General features: G+C 44.9%; 4 protein-coding genes and 1 pseudogene across 5 annotated transcripts; 1 reads left to right on the top strand and 4 right to left on the bottom strand.

The window, feature by feature from the left end:
• Positions 1-1,605: 1,605 nt before the first annotated feature.
• LOC120674143 (chitinase domain-containing protein 1-like) lies at positions 1,606-5,661 on the top strand. Its single transcript, XM_039955272.1, has 8 exons — positions 1,606-1,942; positions 2,084-2,157; positions 2,519-2,599; positions 2,680-2,761; positions 3,113-3,210; positions 3,295-3,382; positions 4,119-4,473; positions 5,258-5,661. The coding sequence occupies exons 1-8, from the start codon at positions 1,679-1,681 to the stop codon at positions 5,506-5,508; spliced, it is 1,293 nt and encodes a 430-aa protein (XP_039811206.1). The 5' UTR covers positions 1,606-1,678; the 3' UTR covers positions 5,509-5,661.
• A 125-nt stretch (positions 5,662-5,786) lies between these two features.
• Positions 5,787-7,002, bottom strand: LOC120674144 (MYB-like transcription factor ETC3). Its single transcript, XM_039955273.1, has 3 exons — positions 6,739-7,002; positions 6,195-6,282; positions 5,787-6,103 (listed from the first exon to the last, which is right to left on the bottom strand). Exons 1-3 carry the CDS (start codon positions 6,800-6,802, stop codon positions 6,019-6,021), a joined length of 237 nt encoding a protein of 78 aa, XP_039811207.1. The 5' UTR covers positions 6,803-7,002; the 3' UTR covers positions 5,787-6,018.
• A 2,319-nt stretch (positions 7,003-9,321) lies between these two features.
• Positions 9,322-15,154, bottom strand: LOC120673597 (protein SEH1-like). Of its 2 annotated transcripts, none has more exons than XM_039954518.1 (8): positions 14,933-15,154; positions 14,250-14,361; positions 13,088-13,188; positions 12,451-12,528; positions 12,204-12,293; positions 11,528-11,640; positions 10,260-10,386; positions 9,322-9,991 (listed from the first exon to the last, which is right to left on the bottom strand). In XM_039954518.1, the coding sequence occupies exons 1-8, from the start codon at positions 15,074-15,076 to the stop codon at positions 9,851-9,853; spliced, it is 906 nt and encodes a 301-aa protein (XP_039810452.1). In that variant the 5' UTR covers positions 15,077-15,154; the 3' UTR covers positions 9,322-9,850. The 2 variants fall into 2 exon arrangements, with proteins under 2 accessions (XP_039810452.1, XP_039810451.1); XM_039954517.1 differs by having other exon boundaries at positions 9,324-9,991; positions 12,138-12,293; positions 14,933-15,151.
• Positions 15,155-16,407: 1,253 nt separating this feature from the next.
• Positions 16,408-18,248, bottom strand: LOC120673596 (annotated as a pseudogene).
• Positions 18,249-20,047: 1,799 nt separating this feature from the next.
• Positions 20,048-24,823, bottom strand: LOC120675859 (probable GABA transporter 2). Its single transcript, XM_039957074.1, has 7 exons — positions 24,591-24,823; positions 24,387-24,555; positions 24,028-24,258; positions 23,606-23,703; positions 22,228-22,414; positions 21,267-21,397; positions 20,048-20,969 (listed from the first exon to the last, which is right to left on the bottom strand). Exons 2-7 carry the CDS (start codon positions 24,514-24,516, stop codon positions 20,343-20,345), a joined length of 1,404 nt encoding a protein of 467 aa, XP_039813008.1. The 5' UTR covers positions 24,517-24,555; positions 24,591-24,823; the 3' UTR covers positions 20,048-20,342.
• Between the last annotated feature and the right edge of the window lie 737 nt (positions 24,824-25,560).

The raw sequence follows: 25,560 nt of genomic DNA on the forward strand, positions 1-25,560 counted from the left end.
TCGGTTTGCCGAGTAGACCAACGAATGCTCGCTCGGGATATCTTTAGTTTTTTTATCCTAAATTTGTTTTCTATTGATTAGTATGCACTGATGGACATATGTGACGACAATAGTGGAAAAGTTTAGAAGCCTGGGCCATTTAGTAGAATAAGCTATAATTTATACCTAATCTTTATAATATATAACCAGCTATTTATATGAGTCTAATGGAAACAAAGTAGAGCCAGGTTGTGGCCCAGGGTCGCCAGGCCTTGGGCCCGCTGTTGGATGACAGGTTCCAAAGGTCCGCTCGTGCTTTGCCATCATTTATGCTTGGATATGAGGCACTGACAGGTTCCGTGGATGATTTTGGATTTGAGGATTATCTTAACAGTAAGGAATTTTATCCTTTGTTATCAATCAGCCAACTTCGTGTTGTTTTGCATGTTCATCCAAGCATTTTGCTATAGCCTACGACCACCTTGTTAATATTCTTAGTCAGACTTGGGGAACACGGGTATATCCGAACTGTCTGCGGTTCAACTTTCGACGCGATGTATCAGGCAAAGTTAGTTGAAGTGCGCACGGTTCGGTATGTAGGAGCGGACAGTCGACTAGCTAACATTCAAACATGGCGTTCTTTTCGGACGTCCGAGCTTACATGCTGATGATTCGGATGTCCGAACATTTTGTACTGCAGGCATTTGCCAAGAGGGTGTGGGCAGTCCGCCACCTACCCAAAATCAATCAGTTTCGGATGTCCGAACATTTTGTATTGCGGACGTCCGTCTGGGGGTGCTGACAGTCCGCCACCTAACCAAAACCGATTAGTTTTAGATGTCCAAACATTTTGTACTGCGGGCGGACCGCTAAGGGTGTGCAGAGAGTTCGCCACCTAACCAAAACGGAAAAAGATAAATGGAAACGGAACAAGGAGAATCGAGTGCTCCCTGGGCTTCGAACCTTGGCTGGGGTGTGCGGCCGTGCTGGGGGCGGGGGGGGGGCTGGGTAAGGTTTCGAGCGGAAGTTGCGCAGGAGGACCGGCCGAATATGAGCGGAAGTTTCGAGTGCTCTTTTTTTTCATAGGATGGAGCGACCTCAAGATGGATGGAGCGAACGACGTATGAGCAACATTGATATTTTTATTGGAAGGATTAAGCCCTTGTTTAGTTGCGCGTGTAAAATTTTTGAAATAGAATTTTTTCACATTTAAAATATTAAATATAGACTAATCACAAAAGTAATTACAGAACTCATCTGTAAAATACGAGACGAATCTAATGAGGCTAATTAATCTATCATTAGCGTATGGTTATTGTACCAATTACTGTAGCAATTTAGTGTCTAATTATGACCTAATTAGGCTTATTAGATTCGTCTCGTAATTTACAAACAAACTATACATTTTGTTTTTTATTTCGTTTAAATTTAATACTCCATGTATATAAGATTTTTTTTTGATGTGATAGTTTTGGAATTTTGAATTTTGCAACTAAACAAGAGATTTGTTATGTGTCATATATCGTTATCTTCTAACAGAATATAGATGGAAGGACATACAGTAAATAAAAGTTCGGACAAGGTACACAGGTGCGATCCATGGAGGTAAACGGGAACTTATGTATACAGTGCAGGTAAAACACTCTACGGTAAGCTGCTTACCCCACCGCGTCGCCCCACGGGGCCCACCGCCGGAGAAATGCCGCCGCGTAGGCGAGATCGCCGGAGACCCCGCGACCCGTCGCCGCCGCCCTCCGATGCAAGGGCACCACCCTCCGCCTCAGGCATCCGTCTCACCCGCCTCGCCCCTGCCGTCGTTCTGGTCCTCGTGCTCGCCGCCCTTGGCTTCTCCGGCCGCCTCTCCCGGTCCCCTCCCCACCCCCAGACGCTGCAAACCACCGCCCGCTCCGTCTACGAGCGCGGCCTCGTCAAGCGCGACATCTCCTCATGGGAGATCCTCACTGTAAGCAGTTCCTTGTATTGCTCGATGCCTCGATCCGGCCTTTTTAGTCTTCCTTACTAGAGTGCTAGTCGTCACTCACGCGGTGGTGGTACTCTTTTCTTTTCTATCCTGGATCGCGTGGTGCTGGTCTGCTGTATGCAGGAGCACACAAGGGTTTCCGAGAAGCGGTCGCAGCACCAGTTCCCGAACCCTGTCCTCGCCTACGTGACCCCCTGGTGCGCCATTTCTGCAATTCTGTGCATGCTTGTTGTATTTGCTTTCATTAATGGATAGGATACATGTACTGTTGCACTATCCAAATATGTCACTGCGTTCCTAAATCAGCTTACCTCAAAATGGTTTAGTGGTAGATTGGATTTCATTGGCTATTAACAAATGTAGTTTGCACAATGGATACCCTTGGATGGATAATTGGCTTTCAGACGTGTTCCTTTTTGTTGTCACAAATACCAATTTGCCTGAGAAATATATACTAGGATTACCTAAATTTGATTTTTCGTCAACATTGATCTTGCATTTATATATTTTCCATTAGCTGCCATGCCTGTTCCATTAATGTGGGAGCTTGTGGTGCAGGAACTCCAAAGGTTATGACATGGCAAAATTGTTCAGTGCAAAGCTTACTCACATATCACCAGTGTGGTATGATTTGAAGAGGTCCGCGGAGTCCATCCAAAAATGCAGTTTCCATGTATCCTGTTTCATCAAGCTGTTTGCCTAATGCATACTTTCTTCAGTGATAGGAACATGTTAGTTCTAGAAGGAGAGCATAATTTTGATGCCACGTGGGTCTCTGAACTTCAAGGCAATGGATCTCTGGTAAAACATCTACTTGACTTCCTCCTCAGTTCCTTTATATAGGCTTTAGTATGTTATTATGTCCTGTGTTGGACTGTTGGTCAAGTTTGCATTGTCTATTATGCGATTTGATTTCTAATTTATTCTCCAGGCTGTCTCAAGAAAATCCCAGAAAAATTAGGAACTGTTGCTGATAGCATGAAAAATATAAATGAAACAAAAAAGTTCTACTCGAGCCAGATTAGCTCAGCCGAGGGTGAAAATGATAGGCTAGTGACGTTTTTGCTATACTGACTGCATATACATACACTAGGGGAAATGATTGCTTTTTTCTGTACTGTAAGAGTTTTGGTATCCATCCTTGTTTTCCAGGTAGTACCAAGAGTTGTCTTAGAAGCATTTCCTGCTGTTATACTATTGGAAAAGATGCAAAAAGCAAAAGCTATTGATCTAATAGTGAATGAATGCAGGTAAACTCATTTGCCATTTATTTCTCAGATCAGATATAGTTGTGCTTATGCTAGCCAGTTTGACATCTGGCTGTCAGTTAATAGGGATAAGGGCTATGACGGTATTGTGCTAGAATCCTGGTCAAGGTGGGCTGTTTACGGTGTGCTGGATGATCCAGAGCTACGTTACATGGTACTTCACTTATCTTTATGATCAGCAAACATTATTCTAACAAATGATTTTGTGCAATCATGTCTAGGCTACCAGATATGACTTCGCCGTGAACTTATGGAGTCTAATCATAACTCATATGTATTATTTTATTATTTTCATCATTGTATTACCGTTTTGAATTAGCAGTCTATTTGCGCCAATAGCCTCTATCACAAAGGGCAACACTTGACAGGCGGGTTTTAGATTCTTGGATCCATGCCCAACAACCTTTTAGCTCGAAACTAATACAGGAAAATTGAAATATATCAACTTTGTTTAGTTGTCCTTGACAGATCTGAACAGACATCATACTTTAAAGTTTTTATTAGTAGAAGGCTGTGTTTGACATGTTGAAAAGCAATGTTAGAATGACTAAAACATAACCTTGTCTGCAGCACTTTTAGCAAGCAAGCTAGTTTTTGCTAACCACACAAGTGATAATGGTTTTTATTGCATTTTATTGTTATGATCATTGCGAGTTTGATAGAACAGTACATTGACAGCTGAGTATCACAAATTGATGGTGACCAATAATAGGCAAAGGTTATTGAGAGGCTCAGAGCATTGAAACATTACCAGTTTTTTTTAGCACTATTGTCAGCTTAATTAAGAACAGCTAGGAGTTACATATGCCGCCTCATATGAGGTTTATACAACTAGCCTTTTCAGGTAGTTACATGGTTATACATTGTGATCACAATGTGCTATTCCACAGGCACTTCAATTTGTTAAGCAGCTGGGGGAGGCTTTGCATTCAATCAGCTCTAAATCAAGCAACCGCCATTTGGAATTAATTTATGTTATCCCAGCTCCAAGAATGCAAGAGCTCAGTAATCAGGACTTCGGACCAGAAGATCTCCTGCAATTGGCTGACTCATTAGATGGTTTTTCTCTTATGACATACGACTTCTCAGGGCCTCAAAATCCTGGTCCCAGTGCACCTCTGAAGTGGGTACAGCATTCTTTAACAACACTCCTTTCAGCCAAGGGTTCTTCGCCTTCTCGTAACCATTCTCGGATGATATTCCTTGGCATCAATTTTTACGGGAATGATTTTCTACTGTCTAGAGGTACATATAACTCATCTTTCTCCTCTTTGCTGTTGACATGATAAATAGAAAACTTTTGTCCAATCATGGGCAACAAAAGTCCACCTGTGTTTCTTCTGTATGCTTGTCGAATTTTCACTAAACTTAACACATGATATTGTACATGGTAAAGTTCAATAAAATCATGGTGATGTACCATTGGTAGCATGTGGCAAATGGCATCATGCTTGCTTGAAGTATCTTCGACCTTCATTTGAGAAGATCTGTTTCTTACTGACAATGATTCTATGATATCTCAGAAAAGACATTTTTTTTCATTTGTCCTGTAGCCACTGTTCATCTACACAGCCGTTTAGCCTATTTACATGCCGTGTAAACTCTACACAGTGGCTAGCTGTGTCCATTTAATCAGCCGTTGAATCTGTTTAAATGGCCGTTTAGTCTGAATAAATAGCTAAACGATAGGTGACCGACTGTTTGGCATAGTGCCCACACATCCTCTATCTGTTCTGTAGTTTGTGTATTTTCATCGAAAAAATTTCAAAAGCCATGCCACAAGTCAGAGGTTTGGCAAAAAAACATCCCACACCCCAAATTAATCAATAACCTGTAATCCCTAACCTAATTTAGCCCTTGTTCCGCTAACTTGTGCAAACTGGCATCCAGCATTCTGCTATAGTTGGGTACTTTTGTGGATGGTTAAGTGGTCTACTTTATTTTTTGAGCTCACCTTTTTTTATTTATATTTTAGTTTCCACGAGGGGACTGAAGAACCTCCAAATGTCTTATTTATGTTTGTGTGCAGGCAGCGGTGGTGGTGCTATCACTGGGAGAGATTTTGTTCATTTGCTCGAGAAGTACAAGCCATCTTTGAAGTGGGATGAGAAAAGTTTAGAGCATTTTTTCATCTATTCGCATGAAGGTGTGAGGCATGCTGTATTTTTCCCAACACTGATGTCTCTTTCTGTACGTTTGGATGAAGCACGGAATTGGGGAACAGGTCTTTCGATTTGGGAGATCGGACAAGGTTTGGACTTCTTTTTTGATGTTCTATAGGAATGCCTCAACATGCCTTTGTTATTTTTGGAGGTGTGTCAGTTAAACTACTGCATTTGGGTGTATGGCCTTTTGGTATTAAATGCACTTTGGGCGTTGTTCTTTCAGCATTGATATTATCATCTGATAATAGTTCACATCCTCCACGACAAATTGCTGTGCTGAAGTATTCTCCTTGAGTAAACACAAATGAAGTTAAGAGCCAACTGTACTCATCTTTTTATCTGTAGCATATTATACTGCCATGAATCTTCTACAACATAATGCACATTTCCTGGTGTTTTTAAATACAAAATAACTGCTAATGTTATAACATGATGCAATTACGAAATGAACAGAGTTAACTCTGCTAACTTAACTTGAAGTGCCAATCCACATCGCTCCTTGAGTAAGCTCATAATACTATATGGCTTTCTTCAACTTTGCATGTTTAACATTATTTATCAGCACATATTTTCATGTGATATTAATACATAGCTTATAGATCAATATAAAGTAATGGCCTCGTTTTCATTTTTCCTGGTGTTTTTTGGACCAAAACATCTCTACTTCTTCTGCTGTCCTTCCTGGAATTCTTCCTGCTATAAGCTCCCACCTACATAATTCCATGGTATGAGCAACACTACTATGGGGAATGAGGGACACTATATTTGATTTTCCCTTGAAACACACATTTATATACGGACCTGTTCCCCACAAGCCTGTGCATTCTGGAAACAAGATCTTCCTCTGCTTCTGTGAAGTCAACAAAATTCTGTGCAGTGCTATTAGCTTCTGCAATGATTATGCAAGGATATAATTGAGCATGAAAGTAAACAAAAGAATGTAGTATCAAACAATGTAGAAATATATTACTGCCACCAATCCTATTGTCGCCAATGGAATGTGGAGCAATTTTTCATGTGCTGGAAAGGGCTAAAACTGAGCTGTGCATCTTCACTAGGTTGGTCTGATAGTAAATTAGCCTATTCTACTGTTCGTCATCTCAGATTTTTGCAGTTACAGTGGTTACTGGGCACCTTCTTATTTCTTTTTTTTTTCTTTTACGTGGAAATAAAGCATGAAGCTTTAGGATATCTTGGTGAAAGATCTCCTAAAATAGCTAAATCATTTAAGCCATTTTGTTAAACATAATGATGGCAACGAAAATGCAATTCAGACTTCAGAAGAGGCAGAGAGCAAAGGTAAAGCAAAACCAGGTAAGGGAAGCAACAATGGTGAACCGTGAACCTTTTGCTTCATGACGATCGTTATCTTTGGACTTCTTGTCCCGGCTGCTTCCTCTGCTATCCATTAGAAGGGCCAGTTGTTACCTGGAACGGTGAGGCTATTTTGAGCTGGCTTCAACCCCTATAATGGCCTCTGTATCCGTGAGTCCTTGGCAAGGATAAACATAAAGCTCTTTGAGAAAAGCTCAGTCTTTTAAAGAGATGGAGTTGGTAGTTGCATGTCTGATCCGGCTGTGCTGATTACGACTGATAGCATATCGCATAGGATGTTGATTTTTCCTCTTTGACAGAACCAATAAGCAGAGAAGTTATTAATGTCTTTTTTCTTCAGAGTTGGTGTACATTGTCATGTCTTGATGTGTACAGTGAAAAAAATGGTTCGAAGAAGGGAAAAAGTCGAAATGACAACTAACCGACCTGAGTTCCTTTGAGCCTCTGAAGTTACATGGAGCCTCTACTGTTATTACGTTAGACAGAAAGGAACCTGTTCTGCTCTTCACAATGTTCAAGAAGGCGGAATTAGGCGGCCGCCTAGGCGCGCTTAAGCTCTAGGCGAGGGAGTCCCGCCTCGCCTATGGGGGTAGGCGGTCCCCTAGGCGGCGTCAGCTCGTCGGCGGTGAAAGGATGGCCGGAATTCCATCCCTGGTGGCCGCCGTGCAGATCCGCCAGGTGGGGACGCCATGCGCCGGCGAGGGAGGAAGGGACATCAAGCGGAAGCAGCGGTGGAGGAGGTGGGAGCCTGAGGGGCGGCGGCAGCGGGCGGCGTGCACTGGACGGTGGCGGAGGAGGCTGAGGCCAAGCAGGTGGCGGAGGAGGAGGAGGCATAGGAGGCAGGCGGGCGACGTCGTCCTGGGCAACGGAGGAAGCAGGGGCGGGAGGGTGGCGGCGGCCTGGGCAGCTGAGACGGGTGGAGGAGGAGGGTGGGTGGGGAGGATAAGGTTGAGACTTGGGTTGGGCTGCTTGATGGGCTTTCTATCTAACTTTAGGCCCATTATTCTCAAGTTTTCTTTTTTTAGAGATAGTTGATGTGTATGGCAAGAAATATCTACATATATAGCACCGCCTAGTAAATTGCCTTGAAACGCCTAGGCTCGCCTAAGCTCGCTTAGGCTCTAGGCGGTGGGTCACCGCCTAGCGCCTTTTTGAACATTGGCTCTTCATAGTCTTGCAATCCTCAACCAACGCCCCCCCCCCCCCAACACCCCCCACACCCCCAACAAAAACCCTTGTATTTCTGTGTAGTCCCTCCATTCCAAATGTAGATCTTTTAGTTTTTCTAGATTCATAGTGTTTGCTATGTATTTTTTTTTCTTTTTGCTATGTATCTATTAGATATAGTGTATGTTTAGGTGCATAGCAAAATATACGAACCGAGTCCTAGACAGTTAAAATGACCTATTTATTTTGGAAAGGAGGGAGTAGTTTTTTCACCTCATATTTGCAGCACTGTGCAGAACCAAAGTTGTTAGCTCTTGCTCTCAGTTTCCTTTTCTTCCCTTAACACTATCTATTACAAATATTAATGGAATTTGTTAAAATGACTGGAATTCCCGGACAGGTCTTACATATTGACCACACTGTGTACTTAGAACGCTCGGTAACTTATTTGATATTTCCATGAACATGTTGGATTTGATATTTCCATGAATATAAGTGAACATGCGAAGCTTTTGCTCCCTCAGTTAGCCTGAATATCTATACGACATATTTCTAAAACAAGTAAGGTTTGAATGTAAGCTTTTGGTTTGATCCACCTTATGTTATTGACAAATGGATTTTAGTCCATCTTGTGTCGGATTAGCCCACCATCCACGATTTGATCAATAGATCCCTACAAACTAACGCATGGGCAGTCTACAAATTAACGTATGTGTAACTATATATATCCAATACTTATACTAGCTTTATCTGTAGTACCGCACATGCACAATTACCTAATATGATCTGGGCGCTTTATCCGTAGTACCAAGTATTTTATCTGTAACAATAATAACAATAGATCCAATTCACGCATGATCTGGGCTCTGTTCAGTTCGTGTCAAAACTTTTTCGCACCTTAGCTAGTCTTTCTATTGGAAAATACTCGAAAACGATGTACAATTAAAATGATTTGATCCACTTTCAATCTAGAATGTCTTACATTTGAGTACAAAATTTAAACTCTAGAATGCCCCTAGAAGCTTCTTAGCTATCGCGCTTCGCCACAATTCCCATTTCCGAAACTTCACCAAAAGCTCTAAATCTTACACTACATGCATTCTAAAACTTGACCTGCAGAGGTAAGACCGCCCCCACGGCATTGTTTGAGAGGTAGAATGACCTTCTCACAGCAAGCCAAGAAAACCCCCGAACCCCTGCCCCACCCGTACACGGGGGCCCGTCCCTTGTGAGTTAGGCCGGGCTCCACAGTGCTTTGGACATGAGGCAGACGAGGGGGTTTTTTTAACCGGAGGCGAAAATTCGCCCCTTCCGGAGATCGAACCCACGACCTCCAGAGTGCCGCCAAACTGCCAGAACCAATTGGCCCGACATCCTTTGGCACACTACATGCATTCTGAAATAACTTGACTCTGGCTATCTGACGTGTGGGGGACCGACGATCGTACTCTTCCCCAGAAGTTTGTACATCGAAAAGTCATAGCGCCGCACATAGCTAGCAGCAGGGTTGTCTGCTCTTAATGACACAAGTACATCAGTGTTATATTTTGAAAGGACACGCCAAAGATTTCAAACCAGTAGCTACATGATGCATATCCAGCAGAAGCGTGAACAAGTGGATGGCCTCGGCCCAGCGAAAGCTTCAGGTGAACGTTGTGCGACTTCCAATACAAACCTGCGTGCCTTCCTTTTCTGGACCTCTCAATGGCGATCCCCGGAGCACTGAAGAGTTGCAATCGTTCTTCGGGTACACCATAAAAACTGTTTACATCGCGCACGTGATGTGTCGCGATATGTCATTAGAGCAGTACAAGCGCCGTCCTTGAGGGACCGGATTTCGATAGTGCCAAACTAACCACTATAATAGCACGCAGGAGATAAGAAAGAAACACCGAAGAATTCTGCAGCAAGAGCAGCAACACCTAGTGATGATTGCACAAGGGTAAAGAAATACCCTAGACACGTGGTCCACTACAGTCAAGAACAGCCTGCTCATGCCAAACTCCAAACAAGTTGACCTGCCATAGCTTAACCATGCCGTCGCCTCCAGTGGATGCGAGTGTCATACCTCCCATGTCCCATTCCAGCTGCCACACCTAGTAAGGTTCAGTGCAATATGCAAGTGTGAACAGTCACAAAAAATGCAGCTTAGCATGCGAAGAAACAGACTCTGAGATATAAATCGCACTGGAAGTACTAGAGCTTATTTATAACTTGATGAAGCATGCTATTTTCCTTATTACTAAATATTTCAATTCTTGAACTTGTGGGGTCTGGAACTACCAGTACCAAGTTCTCCAGAAAGCCCATAATGTTACATAAAATAACTTATGTCTAAATAAAGGGCAGGTTTCAGTCTTATACCTCGCCATCGTGACCAGAAAGTAAAGCAACATTCTCTGTCGAAGGTCTGCCATCAGAGTCTGTGTTCAAACCTATATGCCAGATTGCAATTCCTTTGCTGGTTGCAACTGCAATAATCTCATATGGTCTGAAGAGAGTACACCAAAGGAATTAGCAGCATATCAGTACTATAAAAAAAGGGTAACTGTTATACTGAAACAGATATTTAAGAAACAGTCTCAAATCCAGATTTAGTTGTCAGTACAAACAGCCCCGATTGTCAAACCTTCTAAATCCCATAAAACCATCAAGCAGCCTGATCTGAGTTATGCGTAAGAATTCATTCAGTCTAGCACTCCCTAATCCATTATACGTTTTTCCTGCTGTCCTCTACAGGCTGAACAGTATGAGGCACCGAAAAGATGTCCTTTAACTAGTCTCCCTGATTGCCTGCATGCCAGGTAATATCAGGGAGCAGAGGATGATGTTCTGCAGAACTGACCGAATGGACAAAACAAAAGGCACAAACTTAACATCCAAGTGTGCAAAACAGGGTCTGGAAAAGAAATGGTTGACCACGAGAACATGTATCGCGTGTTTGGCAAACAATGGAAGGGGCATAGGAATGGGAGGTGGGAGTTAGTGGGGGAATAAAGTATAGAGCTTAGTTTTTTAGTCAAGTTTCTTTGCTTGGCATATGGTGGGAATTAAGATAGGGTTTTCAAAGAGAGTCCTTTTCCGCTGATTGGTTGGTAGGTAGGTTTGGGTGCGAAATTGTAACTGAAGTCATGATGAACAGTGGCAATGCCTCCATCTTCCACTTAAAGAACAATTCTTATCTATTCCTCTCCGGGGTTTTAGAACGGTGGGAGTTGAGCTCTCAAATTCCATTCCCCATTCCAGTTATTCCCACATTTCCACTAACCAACCAAGAGAATTCCCCAACTCTAGAATCCCATTCCTTTTAAAGAGTTTCCTATTATCAAATGTACCTGTAAGGTACCAATCTTATATTTACTTAGTCAAGTAGTGTAGATGTATCAGTCAGATTTCATTTGTCTATTCATGCCCACAATTTGTTACAAAGCAATCTTGCCCTAGAAAACAATGAAATTCATGGGTGTTTCCACATAAAACAATCACCCCACTAAAATATTCTACTAGGAAATGACTTATTGAGGATAGCAGGCTAGCAACCAAATGATGCTAATAACAGAAACGACTAATGAAAAAACATTCAGAATGCAATATGAGCATAAAGGCATGTAATGCTTGTTTGCAGGGATAACCTGCCAATGTTAGGAGCCCATGCTACAGCACACACTCTATCTCCCTTATCCTCAGGTAAACCAAGCTCAACAAGTGGAAGCCAGCGCTGATGAACTTCTTCAAACTCCCAAATCTGCTCATGCTTCAGTATATTAGAATCTAGCTGGAGACACCAAACAGTTCATTGACTAATGAAAGAAATAGATATAATGTGACAGCACATTAACGATAAGGCCAGAGCCACATCATGCAAGGTACCAGAGCAGGACTTCTAGGAGTATATCCAAATTCCAAAGTAATCTCCCCATTTACAGTTCTTTCTTAGTTGCCTCCAAGTGTAGAAACAATATAAGGCGCTGAGATTAGATTGTTAATTCTTGTATATAATTACAAAAGGTGATTTTGGGCATATAAATGAAGCTTTAATAAAATAATGAGCTGCAGTCTAGAGAGTAACTATTTTCTGTTTAAAATATTCTATACAAGCAGATTTTCATTTAAGACTCTCATCACAGAGAACAACTGTGATAGGAACTTAAGATGTTGTGCAGTTAGGGTATTGACTATTGAAGGAGCTTCTACAGGGTAAATAAAAAGGAAAAAAACAAAGGTTAATCAAATTCCACAAACCTTACAAGAGTTGAAATGAGGCGAATCTGAATTGAAGCCAATTGCAAAACTAGCTTGTTGGCTTACACTTCTTCTTGGATTCCATGCTATTGATGCAGAAGTGCATGCAGGTTTTCCAAATCTAGAGACTGGATCCATCACATTTTGGAACTCTGCCTACAGGAATGCGAGCAATCAAATTATTAGTTTATTTTGCTAACCAAGATATGCTAACTATAGCAGATCGAATCATAAAGAACTTTGGTTTGTAAATCAAGAATAAAAAACAAATTAATTTAGAACTTAGAAAAGGGTGAATAATAGCTAGATAAACCTGAAGCTGCCACTTGTCCAATTCCAAGGAATCCAAGAGCTCAAAGATCTTGATTTGGCCATCTGAGTATGTAGTAACCTATACAGACAAATAAAGATTACTAACAGCAATATGAGGGCACAGGCAACATATTATGAGTCATCAAATTAATGTAAAAGATTGATAGAATGCATTAGATCTGAGTGTTTGTATATATGCTTGTGCCTTGTTCTAGTCTGGGAAGTGGGGAGTGTTAGCAAGGCTATTAATGGGCTGGCCCCTTGGGCCTTGGCACCCAGCCTAGCGGCTATGGTTGCCTCTTGGGTTTTATGGTAATTGATTTGGATTAGGCAAGTGGGTGTATTCTATAAACCCTAGACAATCCTTGCCTATATAATATACCTCTATGTACCTTTGTCAATCAATCTACTAATTTTCAGAGCCATATTCGCTTTCAGGCAGATAGTGCTCTCTACAAAGTACAACCATCCACTCAATGGGTGTTCCAGCTGTGCTAATGTGCCATGGAAATCAAGTATATGCAAAATTCTTCTAAATAATAAATAAAGCAACATAAAAGGATGATAGGCATTACATAGCAAGAAATTATGAATGTGGGTACCAATGTAACATAACTACATCAGATGTTAGAACTCACCATTTTCAGACTTCCCAAATGTAATCCAAAATGTACATTTAGTATGCGACAATTGCCACCCTCAAAGACTTTACGCTTTCTCCAGGTTGGAAGTTGATCATCTGTAGGTAGAAACTTTTACAAGTAAGGGCTTTGCCTATTCTATTCCAATGATAAATTGATGGTGCATTAATGCAATGCAAGATAGCAAGGAATATTAATAAAAATGATTTTAATTCAAGTCAAGGTTGAGTGAATAATTCAAACAGTTACGTAACACAACACTTTTGAGACTGAGTACACACTTCTGCAAGCAGAGATCTGTAAAACCCATACTTTTGAGCTTTAGAAAACTTGGAAAGTAATATAGCGATTAAGAGACAAGGAATAAAGCATATTTTTAGTGGTTTGTTGAATTATGGAGCTAAATTAAAAAAACCCAGGTTGCAAACAGGCCTTGAAGTAATATGAGGATCGGTTTTGGCATTCCATCCACCCTATCCTAGTAAAGTAATACTGTTGTGACTCTACAAATAATGCTGTTAATTAGTCTATATATCCAAATATTTCATGATAATAAATGCTTTTATGGTCAAACTGAGTCATGAGCTAACTGTGTATTGTAGAAAGGTACTCCCTCCTTTCTCTTTTGATAGTCCTATTTCATCTTGGTACAATGACCAAGAAGGACTTTGCTTATCATCTCATTAATTACGACTCCTCGATTTTGATGTTATCTATACATGCACCAATGTCCTTTTCTAGAAAAACTACTGTAAAACAGGAATCAAACAGCCGTCTCTACTATTCCCAAGATATCAACTCAAATAGAACTATCAAAAGAGAATAATTCAATTTTGGAAATAGGACTATCAAAAGAGAATGGAGGGAGTATGTTATAAAAATTAATTGATTTATTTCATAAAATTTAAAAATTAAGCGATTGCCAAGTAAATCCCATACCAGTCTGGACCAACGCACACAAGGTACTGCCTAATATTTTAATACAAATACCAAAAATAATTAAATTGCAAATCCCTCTGTCATGAACATTGGGTACTGTTTAATATTCCAATAATAAAAACTAATAACAACACAAATATATGTGACATGAAAGTACGAGATAATTGCAGATAGAGAACATCATACATAAAACCTGAAAAAAGGATAAAAAGTAAATGACCTTCAGCAACCTCCTCCCACAAAGACAGCGTCCCATCAGCACAAACACAAGCTACAGCATCCCCATACTCCGGAGGAAGCCAGACAACATTCACAATGGCCTGCCCATGGGCCTGAACAAACACCAACCAGGTCACACACCAGAACGCACGAACTGGTTAGAACCAAAAGAACAACAGAGTTTAACAAAATAAACATGGAAGGGGCAAATCATGGATAAATCAGTTATTGCCTAGTCAATGTGTTATCCAGACGCCTACAGTGCTGCGTATCCACCATAATTTACATGACAAAACCCAGGTAAATGACTAAATGTTAGAGATTCAAACTCTTGACTCACAAATAAATAAATAAATAAATAAGTGAATAAATAAGGCGCTTTGCTGGTCGCAAACTAATAGCAAAACCTAGAGAAGGGGCTTGGTAATTTAACCAAACAATGCACCCTACCTATCATACTATGCAAGAAGAACGTAATGCTAAGCAGCAAAAAAACACTGAGCACGGACTAGGAAGCAAAAAAGCTCAGAGCACGCACTAGGTAGCAAACCTCTGAGCAGCTCGTAACCTGTTACCAAACCAGCGCCGAGCGGAAGCTACCGACCTACCGTCCGAGAAGGGGCAGTCGCCTTCATGTGGGGTTTAGGGTTTTGGGGGGAGGAAGAGGAGCGACGCGGGACTGACCTGCCACTTCGAGGAGGGGGACGGGTGGGAGTCGTAGACAGAGACGGAGCCGTCGACGGCGCCGGAGGCGAGGCGGCGGCCACAGTGGTTCCAGCCGCAGCATGCCGCGCCGGGACCCAGCTCCGCGACCCGCCGCTCCGCCATTCCCCGCTTGATGCCCTCTGGTGATGTCGCGGCGGCGGCGGCGGCGAATGTCTTGCTTGGAGTTGGGTTGCGCCGGGCCCGGATTGGCGCTCGGGCGATAATGTGAGATAGCCCAGAAGGGATGTCGTTGTTTCTGGGCTTATTGGGCTAGTAGAGTCTGTATTTGTGGGCTGGGAAATGTCAGAAGGCCTGAAACGAAGGCCCAATATGAATAAATCCTAAACGCTGCGCCCGTAATAGCTAATAGAGAAGTTTATTTGTGATGGTTCGCGCCAACGCAGCATTGCGCGACCGCACGGCGGTCCAGCGACGGTCTGCTATACAGGCGTCGTATGTCTTCATATTTTCCTCCTCTTTGCATGTCTTTCTTTTTTAATCAAATTTACCTATAAAAATATTTTATCTTATTTGTACGAGTTCCATTTTGAATACCAATTGCACCGTTGTGTTATACATGACGAGATGAATAAAACTATAACACTTACATATATTTTGGAAATGCTTTACATGTGTGGCAACTTATGAATAAATTTGAGCTTCGATATTATTGAAAAAATTGCTACGATATACATCTATTAGCCGCTACACATATAATAGACTATATTTATATGGTACTTTTTTTTACATGTGATGCACATAAGTTAATACTTGCGTACTCACACTTATATGTGTATATTGTAGCAATTACTCCTATATCCCAAGATATAAGCATTTCTAGATTTGGTTAAAGTTAAATTTGTTCAACTTTGACTATCAATATTCTTATGAATGAATTATTTTGAATATAAATATGATAATTTCTTTCATAACAAATCTAGTAATACTTTTTTCTATTTATAGATTTTATAAACTATGAGTAAATTTATATTTATAGATAGAAATATATTTTCATGGCACTGGTGGGTAGTTTATAAACATAAATATGAATATTTTAGGCTAATTTTTTTGTAATGGCAATGGTGGGGTAATTTTAGTTTTTCTTTTTTGTTCGATTAATGTGGAAGCTTCGTTTGTTGGCTAAATAATCAGATGATAGATTTGTTATATAGATCTGTGGGACTCGCCCTTTTATATTCCAACAAAAGATAGATGCACCTATGGGACCGACATGTCCAGCCATAGGCCCTTAATTTCACGGAACACACGACACGCACATACTTCCACTGTTTTTATTTACATATCAATTATATTTATTCTAAGTTAAATTTGATCAACTTTAACTAAATTTATAGAAAAAATAATTATTATAATAGCATACTTGTTTCATTAAATTCTATGAAATATATGTTGATAGTGCATATGTTGGGTAGTATAATTGTTATTATAATAGATTTATCAAAATTAGCTAAGTTTGATTTAGAATAAATTTAATATACAAAGGTCGTCATGCAAATATAATAGAGACGCGGCAGCGGAGAGTAAAGGCACACACCGATCCACGTGTCGCAATAGCAACCGCAACCAAGCATACACATCAGTACATCACGCCCAGAATCTGCAAGTGCAAGTAACAGGCGCGCAAGCCTAGGCTACCAAGGTATCGCGCCGTGCCTGAGCTCGCGCGGACGCAGCCTTCTTCCACTTGCCGGCGACGGCCTCGAACGCCTTGCGCGACGGTCCGTCCGGCGCCCAGGCCTCCGCCGCGGCGGCCCGGAGGCCTTCTCCCCCACCATCAGCTCCGTCACCGCCGCCGCCACCTCCTCCCGCGGCACCAGTACCCCATCCTTCCCCTTACCGTTGAGCCGCAGCGCGAGCCCCACCTGCTCGGACAGCATCACCGCGTTCATCCTCTGCTCGGCGTGGAGGGGCCACGCCAGCGTCGGCACGCCCGCGGCCACGGTCTCCGGCGTCGAGTTCCACCCGCAGTGCGACAGGAACCCGCCGACGGCCCGGTGGTTGAGGACCTCCACCTGCGGGGTCCACTCCGTCACGGCGAGCCCGGTGGCTCTGGTTCTCTCGACGAACCCTTCCGGCAGGTAGCTGAGCGGGCTGTCGCCGTGGCCTTGGCTGCCACCTAAGTAGCTCGCGCCGCGGTCGTCCTTGTCGCTGGGGAACCGCACCATCCACAGGAACCTCTGCCCGCTCGCCTCTAGCCCCGCGGCGAGCTCGGCCATCTGCTCGGAGGACAGCGTGCCGCCGCTGCCGAAGCACGCGTACAGGACCGACCCGTCCGGCTGCTCGTCCAGCCACCGCAGGCAGCTGCGCTCCGCTGCCTCGCTGCCGGAGCACGTACGGACGAAGGGGCCGACGGCGTAGGCCGGAGGGTACACGCCGTTGTGGGATAGCGTGGTGAACGCCGCTATGGCATCGCGTGCTCCATGGCGTCGAAGGTGTTGACGACGAAGCCGTCGGCGAGGAGGTACTTCCTCCCCAGATCGACCACGAGGGGGTACACGGGGTTGGTGCGGTCCTGGACAGGTTCGACGAGGTCGGCGCCGCGCAGCGGCACGCAGCCCGGGAGCCGGACGGGCTCCGGCAGGTCCCGGAACTCGCAGGCGGTGGCCTCGTCGAGCCGGGGCATGTAGAGCAGGGAGTGCAGCTGCAGCGCCGTGAGGTTCGACGGGCAGAAGACGTAGCCCGGGACGCCGAGCTCGGTGGAGACCTCGAGCGCCCACGCGCCCAGGATGTCCGCGACGAAAGCCGCGACACCGGCGGGGGACGAGGCGAGCAGGGAGCTGAGGAGGTCGCGTAGGTGCGGGAGCGCGCGCTGGACCACGGCGAAGATGCGGGTCTCGACGCGGGCGTCGGCAGGGAGGTCGCCGAGCGGCACCTCGGGGAGCACGGTGGTGGAGACGGACGGCGGGAGCGAGGCGAGCGTGGAGTAGTGGTGGCCTGCCGAGGAGAAGTTGGTGTAGGTGACGAGCGTGGCCGTGAACTCGGCACCATCGACGACGCGCCGCGCGAGCTCGGCCATGGGCAGGACGTGGCCTGCACCGGGGCTCGCGAGCAGCACGACGTGCGCGGCCGGCTCCATCGTCTTGTGAGTTAGGCTAGACACAGCAGTGCTTTAGATATGAGGACAGACGAGGATATTTTTTTGCGAGAACGGGGAGTCGAACTCCCGACGGCAAGGTATGGCAGCCGCTGTCCTTACCGCTGCGCTATGCGCACGTTCTCAGCACAGTATCGAACAAGGCTCACTAGCTAGTCACTAGATGCGTATGCATGTGTGCTACCGTGTGGTTGGTTGGTTTGGCCGTCTTCCTCATTGGCTCATTATGGGCCTTTTTGGGAGGGCTCCCTCCTGCTCCGGCTCCGTCAGTGTTCATCATTGTTCACACGGTAGCGCGGAGCGGGAGGAAGCAGTGAAATCTGGCTTCAACAGCTCCACCGGTTTCTCAGTTTGACTGTAACAAGGAGTCGGTGCGTTTTATCTTTTAATTACCGTCGTTAGATTCTTCGCGAAAAATTACATCTATCCCTGAAAAAATTTTGCAAATAGACTTCATTTGGTCTTTCATGCGGAGACTAGAAGAGATGCGATAGGAGTAGTACTAAGGGCATGTACAAAAGTTAGACAGCAGCCGGCTATATAAATCCACGTAAGCAAAATGAGCTGATGTGACTATCATTAAATGAGAAAAGTGTGTGTTGCTATCAACTGTCTCGTCTACTGCTCTGGCTCGTGCTCCCATGCAAAACAATATCAATAGAGTACGCTGTATTAAATGTCAGAAAGAGTATATTTTTCAACCTTGAACTATCACGATCGTCCGATTTTGACCCTTGAACTACAAAACTGGATATCCTACACCTTCATCAACTGCTGAAACTGTTCAAGAAACAACCTTGGACTCAGCCTAAGGTGGTTTGCTACAGTATAATTTCTCAATCTCTTGAATTTTACACCTCTCTCAATTAATAATTGAGAAAGTATTGTTTATATTATCTAAAACATCGTGATATTTTGCTGGGAGGTACCAAAAGAGGTAAAGAATCTATTTTGGCCAGATGTGTGACATTAGATGTAAAGAAATTTGAATTATGAAAATTTAAAAATATATAGAATTCAAAATTCCTTGAATTTTTTGGCTAGTTAAACCTTTGCTAAAAATGCATGAAAATAAGATAATTCAAACTTTTTTATTTATTTTAATAAAGTATTTTTTATTTGCCCAAGTTCTATAGAAAATTATCAAAATAGAATTTTAAATAATCAAATTTGATTCAAATTTGAGCATTGTAAATAAATTCAAATAATTTCACAAAAATTGGATCAATAAAAATATGTTATTAAACTAAATAAAAATATGAATTATCATGTTATTAATACATTTTTAGCAAAGATTTGGCTATTCAAGGAATTTTGAATTTTACCAATATTTAAAATTTTATAATTCAAATTCCTTTATGTCTAAAGTTGCACATCTAACTGAAATTGATTCTATGTCTCTTGTGCTACATCCCAACAAAATATCATGATTTTTAGACAATATTAACTATGCTTTCTCCATTATTTAATCGAGAGAGGTGTAAAATTCTAGAAATTAGGAAATTATATTGTAGCAGCCACCTTAGTTCGAGGTCGGGGTTGTTTTCCGAACAGTTTCGGCAATTGGAGGTTTAGGATGTCCAGTTTTGTAGTTCAGGATCAAAATCAGACGATCGTGATAGTTCAGGGTTGAAAATGGACTTTTTCCTTTAATATCACATAGACAGCTAAACAAACAACACCTGTCTAAACTGTTGTAGAGCATCTCCAAGAGTCTTTCTAAATTTCACTCTCTAAATCATCATTTGAAGAGTCATGTACATAAAAATCGCTCTCTATACATCTTTACTCTTCAACTGCTTTTCTATATCTTGTTTACACTCTAGAGAGCTATTTTCACTATCTATCTTTGGCTAGCGAGAAATCCAGAATAGATGATGGTTATATTTGGATAACCACTTAGAGAAGCTTTTGGAGGCTATTTTTTATTAAAATCTCTATTTTTAACAATTAGGATGAATATAGAGAGTCTCTTGAAGTTGCTCTAAAACTGTCTATTTAGTTGTTTATGTATATCAAATAGACAGAAGTTGTCTACATACCATGATAATGCCACCCAATGGAGCGGCAGCGATATTAATTGATCGCTGAAATGGCCGTCGGCGCCTTAAATTTCATGTGTGACGACTTGCCTAGTGCTCCTACGTAATGCCACGCCCAAACTAGTCACGTACGGATAGATCGACACATCTCGACGCGACAACTATGCACTTGCTATAACGACATCTTCCATTCGAGACAGTGCACGTTACGTTCAAATTAAAGTACTGTTCATCAGTCGACAACGTTGTTGCTGAAGAGCTTGAACTTGCCGGCGTCCAGCGCGAGCTTGCGGATGGAGGCGAAGGCGCCGATGGCTCCGACGCCGGCGAACAGGACCATGACGGCCGTGTTGGCGAGGAAGACCGGGGACCGCCTCGGCGGCGCGAGCGCCATGTTGTACATGAGCACGGGGAGCACGAAGTCGAGCGGGACGAACCCGACCGCGCCGACCACGCCCACGATGTCGCCGAAGAAGGGCAGCATGGCGGCCACGAACGCGCACACGGCCAGGTACAGCGTCCGGAGCAGCAGCCGCGGGACGAGGTTCCGGCGGGAGAAGCGGCCCCGGGATGCGTCGGCGGAGCCCTTCTCCATGATCTCGTACGCCACCTGGGAGTAGACGAGGCCGATGGCGAGGAGCTGGAGGAGGACGAAGAGCACCGCCACGCCCAGCAGCCACGTCGGGGCCAGGGCCGGGCCCGAGTCCGGCATCAGGCTCTTGAGCACGTTGGACTGGACGCGGCTGCCGAAGGCCCAGTACCCCGTGATCGACGACAGGAAGAAGGTGAAGACGACGACGGAGTAGCACAGCACCAGCGCCTTCATCATCTTCCCCGCAGCCGGTGGCGCCAGCGTCGCCTGCGGAAACGAGCTCAAACTCAAACTTGTTGGGCCGGCCGGTAAGGAAGATTTTCTAACTGGGCTTAATCTGTTTATAGGCCTATTTCTAATGGAAGCTCGATGCACGCGCACAAGGAGGAGCCAGCCCGTCATGTCAGTTTTATTACAGCCCAATATCATTCTGTTTGGGACTAAAAAAATGTAGTATTTGGCAAGAAAGCAGTGAAATTACGGATAGATCTTGACTTAATTTTCTTTAACAAGGAAGAATCAAACTCACGTAATATCTAGCTCAGAATATACAATTTTAAGTACCTGGATTTCAGGCAGTATGCCATTGCCGAAGACGGAGGCGAGGATGGAAACGGATAGAAAAGCATCGAAGGTCTTCTCGGACTTGGAGGAGCTTAGCGAGTAGTCCTTCGTAGGAGCGTTTTTGGACAAGCCTGTCGATTATGTGGACATAGTTAAACACTAAACAGACTCCAGGATGGAAATTAAAGTTAAAGATTACCATGGCATGGAGTACACTTTACTTAGAAAACAAAAGCTAAAAGATAAATAATTTGAAATACATTGGCTAAAAGAACTTCTAACTGGTGGCTGACGCCCAGAGCTGAAACTCCCAAAGAGACCCAACTAGAGGTACCTCTGGCAGAAGTTCAAAAATGTGAAGTGCAGCTAAAAAAGGCTAAATTCTTACAGCTTTTTTTTTTCTTTCAGAGAGCTACATTCTCAGACATGAGCCTCCTTAATTATGTTCCCCGAAAACATCCCTAATTCTCAATTCAAATCACGCTAAAAAGCATTCCCGTGTAGGACTTCCGATTTTGTACTTAGACATTCCCGTCGATCGATGACCAGTGTAAATAGCTAGTACATCTGCCAGGAGACCGATCGAGAGCTTTTAAGCATCATCGTTGTGTTCTGTTGAAGCATGACAGACTAACGATTCCACGGTGCTATGGTGTCGGCACACAATTGCAGGTGGGTTATGCAGACGAAGCATCGAAGCATAATGGAAAAGCTGCGGCTGTAATTAGCATCTTCTCTTTAGTTTGGTTCCTTTTATCATACGCAAATGAACACCTAAACCACAACAAGAAGTACTACCGGTAGATTTAAGGCATCTGATTCGTCAATTATGTCAGTCTAAGTTTGTTATTTTAGCCTTTGAGGAATCTAATTCCTCCATCAGGGTCATATATGGTTCTCTAGAAGATACGGGATTTGATTGTAGATTCTGTAACGAAACAAGGAGAGTTCAGGGCATTACCTGCACGAATGCAAGCAGCAGCCACAAGGATGGTGTAGCCCAAGCTCAGGAGCAGCGAGACGAAGTTGATGTGGCGCAGCGAGTGGAACGACGGAAGCTGGGAGAGGAAGGCCAGCACCACAGCCACGATGATGATGAAGTGGTACAGTTTTAGGGGGCCGTGGGGAGCAAGGCTCGTGTACATAATCTGCTTGGGCACCATGAAACGTTAGAAAGTGCAGATAAAGAAAAGCAGGTTTTTGCTTGATTTTCTTGGCACAAGTTAATGAATATTTATGAAATTATTTTACTGGTTACGTTCTCACGCAAAAGAAAAATACTGAAAAAAAGCATGACACCTAGTGTGATGAATCAACTAGTGAATTACTTTCTGACGGAAAAAAATCAACTGTATCTGTACTGCCGTGGCCGATTTCAGTTCTGCGGTTCTGCCCGTGTTGCTTTCTCGTTTCAGCTTACTTACTTGTTACACCTTCAGGTTAAGTAACCTCGAAGGTTTAGAGGAATGAAATATCTCCTTACTAGGTAAAATCCGAAACTCGGAAAACAGAGGGAGTGAATCTTGACAGCGAAGTGTACACAGTGTGAAATTCAGGGTAGCAACCTAGCTTACATCTAGTACATGCTCAAATCTCCAAACGTTGGAACGGTAAGCACTAGAAAATAACACACCAGCGCTCAGCAGAACTACATTGCCAGTTGGATATTTATATCGAATCAAATGAACTGACGACCACACAATAGTATATACGGTATAAAGTTAGTTAAGATTCAGAGTTTCTTAATTGCGACCACACCGTACCCTTGGGTATGCTACAAAGTGCAAAACCCACAAGCAACGCCAATCAGGGCATTATTTGCAGTGTTTCGAATTATCCTCGCCAGATCGTTGGCACGTCACTCTTGCGTCCAGGAACAGCCTCCTTCCCGAGTTTTCTACTAGTGTGAACTTTCTGAAGATTTTTCCGGTGTGAACTGACTTTCCCCTATCAAGTTTGTGCGTGCGGATTATGTCCTGCAGCAGTGGGGATACAGAGAGCTGATCCTCTCTGGAGCAACGGATGTCGACGACTCAACAGAGCCAGCCATTTGAGGCGGACTAAGCTTGGGGAACCAAACGCGTGATACCTATCGCAGATCCTGCACATTCACACGGATGAAGACGACCATTTCTACATTTGGGACGGCAACCGGATATTTCTAGTTTAAAGAGAATGAGGACTACTCTAACTGACTGTACTATATATATGTCCAAGATGGATGGAGACGACGTGCAAAAGGACAAGTAGTAGAGCGGTAAACTAATCCGAACATTGCAAGATAGCACAAGTAGACAGATTTGCGAACATGAGATTTCTTGGTTGCAACGGCGGCGCACCTCGAGGCAGTCGGCGGCGAGCAGGATGGCACCGATGCTGACGCCGGTGTTGATGGCGGTCTGCACGGTGACAACGAAGTAGAACATCCACCCGGACCCTGCGCACGTCCACCAAACGCAAATCGCAATCCAATCAGTGGCCACCAGCGCACCGACTACTGATTAATCGGTAGAGGAAGCTGGACACCAGCGCGGCAAAGCTGTAGCTGCTGGTACAGTGGGATCGGAGGAAAGTGGGGGGCGCGGGAGCGGGCGCACGTCATTGATGCCGCTGTCGCGCGCCCACTTCGTGGTCGTGGGGCGATGCGCCGGACACGTGGGGTGGGGGGGAGCGGCCGAGCGGGACGTGTGGTGGATGGGCGGCGGTTGATTCGGTCGGGTTGCCGAGATGGATGGAGGGGCGGTGAGGGTAGGGTGCGTACCGAGGACGTCGGCGGCGAGCTCGCGGAAGCGGATGTGGCGGCGGCCGCGCGCCTCGCAGTGGTCGAGGACGCGGGACATGAGGGAGTACTCGTAGAAGGTGACGGCGGCCATGACGGAGAGCAGGGTGAGGCCGAGGCCCCACCCCATCCCGCGCAGCGCGTACGGGAGCGTCAGCACCGTCGGCCCCACGATCGCCGTCGTCAGGTGGAACCCCGCGTGCCACCACGTCCCTGCAGGCAGAGGCGGCCACCGGCGACAGATTCACGAGCCCGATCGCAATTAGCCGGCCCCGGCCATCCGATCCTCAATATAAGCTGGTGGAACTGGCGAGGAAGAGACGAGAGCAGGGTTTGCGTACCCTTGGACTCGAGCACGAAGGCGGCGCCGGCGTCGGCCCCGGACCCGGCCGCGGGCGCCGGCTTGGTGCCGTAGCTGGCGCCGTGGCCGTTGGTGGCTCCGACCTCGGCGTCGAACGCGGCGGGCGCCATGGCCTAGCCCGCCTCGCTCGATGCGCGTGGGCGCGCGCGGCGCTGTACTATGCGCGGGCGGGCGGGCGCGCGCGCACCACACCAGACAGACAGTCGGTTGCGCGGCGAGGCGAGGATCTGATTCGAATCTAAATCCGACTGGGTGATTGCCTGATTGGTTACCGGCTAATCCTCTCTCGTCGCGCGGTGCACACGCCCGTGATGGCTGAGGCCTGAGGCTGATGGGTGAGTTAGCAAGGCCAGGAGATGGAGATCAGTGTGCGTGGCGTGGGGGTCTCCGTTGCCGGATAGGCGGGTTTGTTTGGAGTCTTGTGGGGGCGGGGCTGGCCCCGTATTTAAGCTGCTCGCGGGCTGCCGCGGCGGCCTGCGGTTTACGGCCTGGGGCACGCCGCGCTGTCGCGATCGGCCTCGGCGGCTCGGGGAAAACCTTGGCGAACTGCCGGTAGTGCGGTCGTTGAATTGGTGCGCTGGTTTGCCCCCTTTGCGAATGTACTGTTACCTCGGTACTAACTTTTTTTTAGCAAGTCATCTTATTTGATGATCTTGGCTCCTGTGATAAGTCTGTCAACGGTCCAATTATCTCGAAAACCATTTTTTCTGTTGAAGGAGACAGATGCACACGATTAGGGTGTCTCAACATTAACCTCAGTCGGTCTATATTTGTACGGTGAACGAAGAAGCACGAACCGACCTAGTGGTACATTATGCATTGTGTTGTCAATAAGTCTCATGGAGTCGTGGTCCCAGTTAGCCAGTTAGGTGTCCGCCTGCCGGTAGCTCTACTATATAATAGTCTTTTATATATGCAACTGAGTTGAGTTGTTGCTCGTGACGGAGCCATCCTCAGCACTTAGGGGGCATCTTCTTCTTCCTCCTTCTTCTTCCTCATTTTCCTCCTCACCTCCTCCTCCTTCCTCTTTACTTCCAATGGAGTTCTTGGGGTAGGGGGCTTGAGCCCCCCTTCACCCACGCTGGCTCCGCCCCTGCATGCACCATCTCAGAGAAGCGGGGGTCAATGCATCTCTGAACCCGTTGAGTAACACG

Source organism: Panicum virgatum, chromosome 5N (genome assembly GCF_016808335.1).
Source record: "Panicum virgatum strain AP13 chromosome 5N, P.virgatum_v5, whole genome shotgun sequence".
NCBI classification, from domain to species: domain Eukaryota; kingdom Viridiplantae; phylum Streptophyta; class Magnoliopsida; order Poales; family Poaceae; genus Panicum; species Panicum virgatum.